At 50.4% G+C, this 1800-nt stretch overlaps 1 protein-coding gene across 1 annotated transcript; it reads right to left on the bottom strand.

Annotated features, from left to right (window-relative positions):
* Positions 1-202: 202 nt before the first annotated feature.
* PtA15_2A271 (uncharacterized protein) lies at positions 203-488 on the bottom strand (the record flags this gene model as incomplete). Its single annotated transcript, XM_053166275.1, has 2 exons — positions 203-382; positions 459-488. The coding sequence occupies 2 exons, from the start codon at positions 486-488 to the stop codon at positions 203-205; spliced, it is 210 nt and encodes a 69-aa protein (XP_053017513.1).
* Between the last annotated feature and the right edge of the window lie 1312 nt (positions 489-1800).

The raw sequence follows: 1800 nt of genomic DNA, 5'->3' as shown, positions 1-1800 counted from the left end.
AATCAAAGTCACCGTTGGCCCCGCAAAAAAAAAAAAGTAAGAAACCCGAGTATGGAGGGAGATGGAGAGAGGTGATGGGCAGGCATGGGCACGAGCAGCCGATGGCCGACGGGAGCATCGACGTTCCAGAGCAGATAGGAGTCGACGAAGAGGGTTTGAGGAGGACGGAGAAAAGGCAGGAGCCGGCGGACGCAAGTTTCTGTTACCCAGCCCGTTCCGCCCGTCCTAGATCATCCGCTGCCGGCTGATGCAGGCAAGGATGATTAGTGGCGATCAGGTGGGGCAGGAAGAGGATCTTGATATCCAGGCCGTGGTGGTCGGGGCCATCTTCCGTCGCGCCTGGCGGCGCAGAGGGCAGGTTCGTCGCCGACAGAAGATAGACCTTCGTAAGCGGGTCTAGCACTATCATCGCACTCCCCTCGCTCCTCTGTGCAGCTGTTTTTGGCGGATTAACCGACAATCGGTCGCTGTTGGTTGGCAGGTGACATGGTCGATGCGACACGTCTGGCTCTCTGTGGCTGTGGGTGGTAATGGTGCTGAATGCCGAGCGTGCTTGGCTGGGCAGTGCCGGTGTACATAAGAGAAGACTCCATCCCCGTCCGTACTTGAGACGGTCTCCTTGCGAACCCGTCAGTCGACTCCGATCAGCCCTATTGGCTCCAACAACCACTCCCCGCCGTGGACGGCTTGTCGTCGAGGTTCGCAGCGTTCCTATGTCAAATTCCCGCCGGGATTAAACTCCTCATCTATCCATAATCTTGTACATAATTAACATAGGGGGTTGAGAAATCGACTCCCAAAAATTAAAAAATCGACTCCCAAATTGAGTTTACGTCGCGCGGACCGCCGCGCGACGTCTGCCCCGGGTCCCCATGACCCAATCTTGACCCGGGGGGATTTTGGGAGTCGATTTTGTAATTCCGCAATCCCAAACGGGAGTCGGAATTTTAATTTTGCAAAAAATGCTGGAAAATGAAGAAAAATTTATACCTCTGCACTGGGGCACCCAAAGCCCCCCAAAATTTTACAGCACTCTAAATACACTCTTTAGAGAATATTGTGAGCTTCACAGCATTATTACTCCTCAGGGAAACCCTGTGTAGTCGGGGGGCGGATTTGGCGGATTTCCTACTAAGGCAAACCCCCAAAACCTTATCTATGGTGCTCCAAACAGCCCCAAATTTTTTCTGCTATAATGATAAAGTCTTCCAAATATATTTAAGCTTCATGGCATTAGCACACCTCAGGGAGACCCTGTGTAGCCGGGGGTGGATTTGGCGGATTTCCTACTACCGCAATGCGCCATATCCTGAGATATGGTGATCCAAATGACCCCAGAATATTTCTGACACATAAATACAGTCTCTAGAAAATATTTTGAGATTTAGGGGGGTATTACACATCAGGGAAATCCTGTGTAGCCGGGGGTGGATTAGGCGGATTTCCTACTAAGGCAATTGTCGTAGTTTTCTTCCTCTGCGCCGTCCTACGCCGTTAGGAATATTTTTGCTTTCTGTGTTGGTAATGGTAGATAAGAGGGCAGGGAATCTTTTGAGAGCCCTCTGTTTCTTTGTATTGCTTCTTGATCAGAAGATATAGAGGGTTCAAGTGAGGATAAGTAGTAGGAAATCCGCCAAATCCGCCCCCCCTGGCTACACAGGGTCTCCCTGAAGTGTGCTAATGCCGTGAAGTATAAAATATGCTCTAGAGAGTGTATTTATGTGGCAGAAAAATTTTGGGGGCATTTGGATCACCGTATCTCAGGATACGACATATTGCGGTAGTAGGAAATCCGCCAAA

Source organism: Puccinia triticina, chromosome 2A (assembly GCF_026914185.1).
Source record: "Puccinia triticina chromosome 2A, complete sequence".
Lineage (NCBI taxonomy): Eukaryota > Fungi > Basidiomycota > Pucciniomycetes > Pucciniales > Pucciniaceae > Puccinia > Puccinia triticina.
The sequence above is the reverse complement of the archived record's forward strand: the minus strand, read 5'-3'. Positions and strand labels throughout refer to the sequence as shown.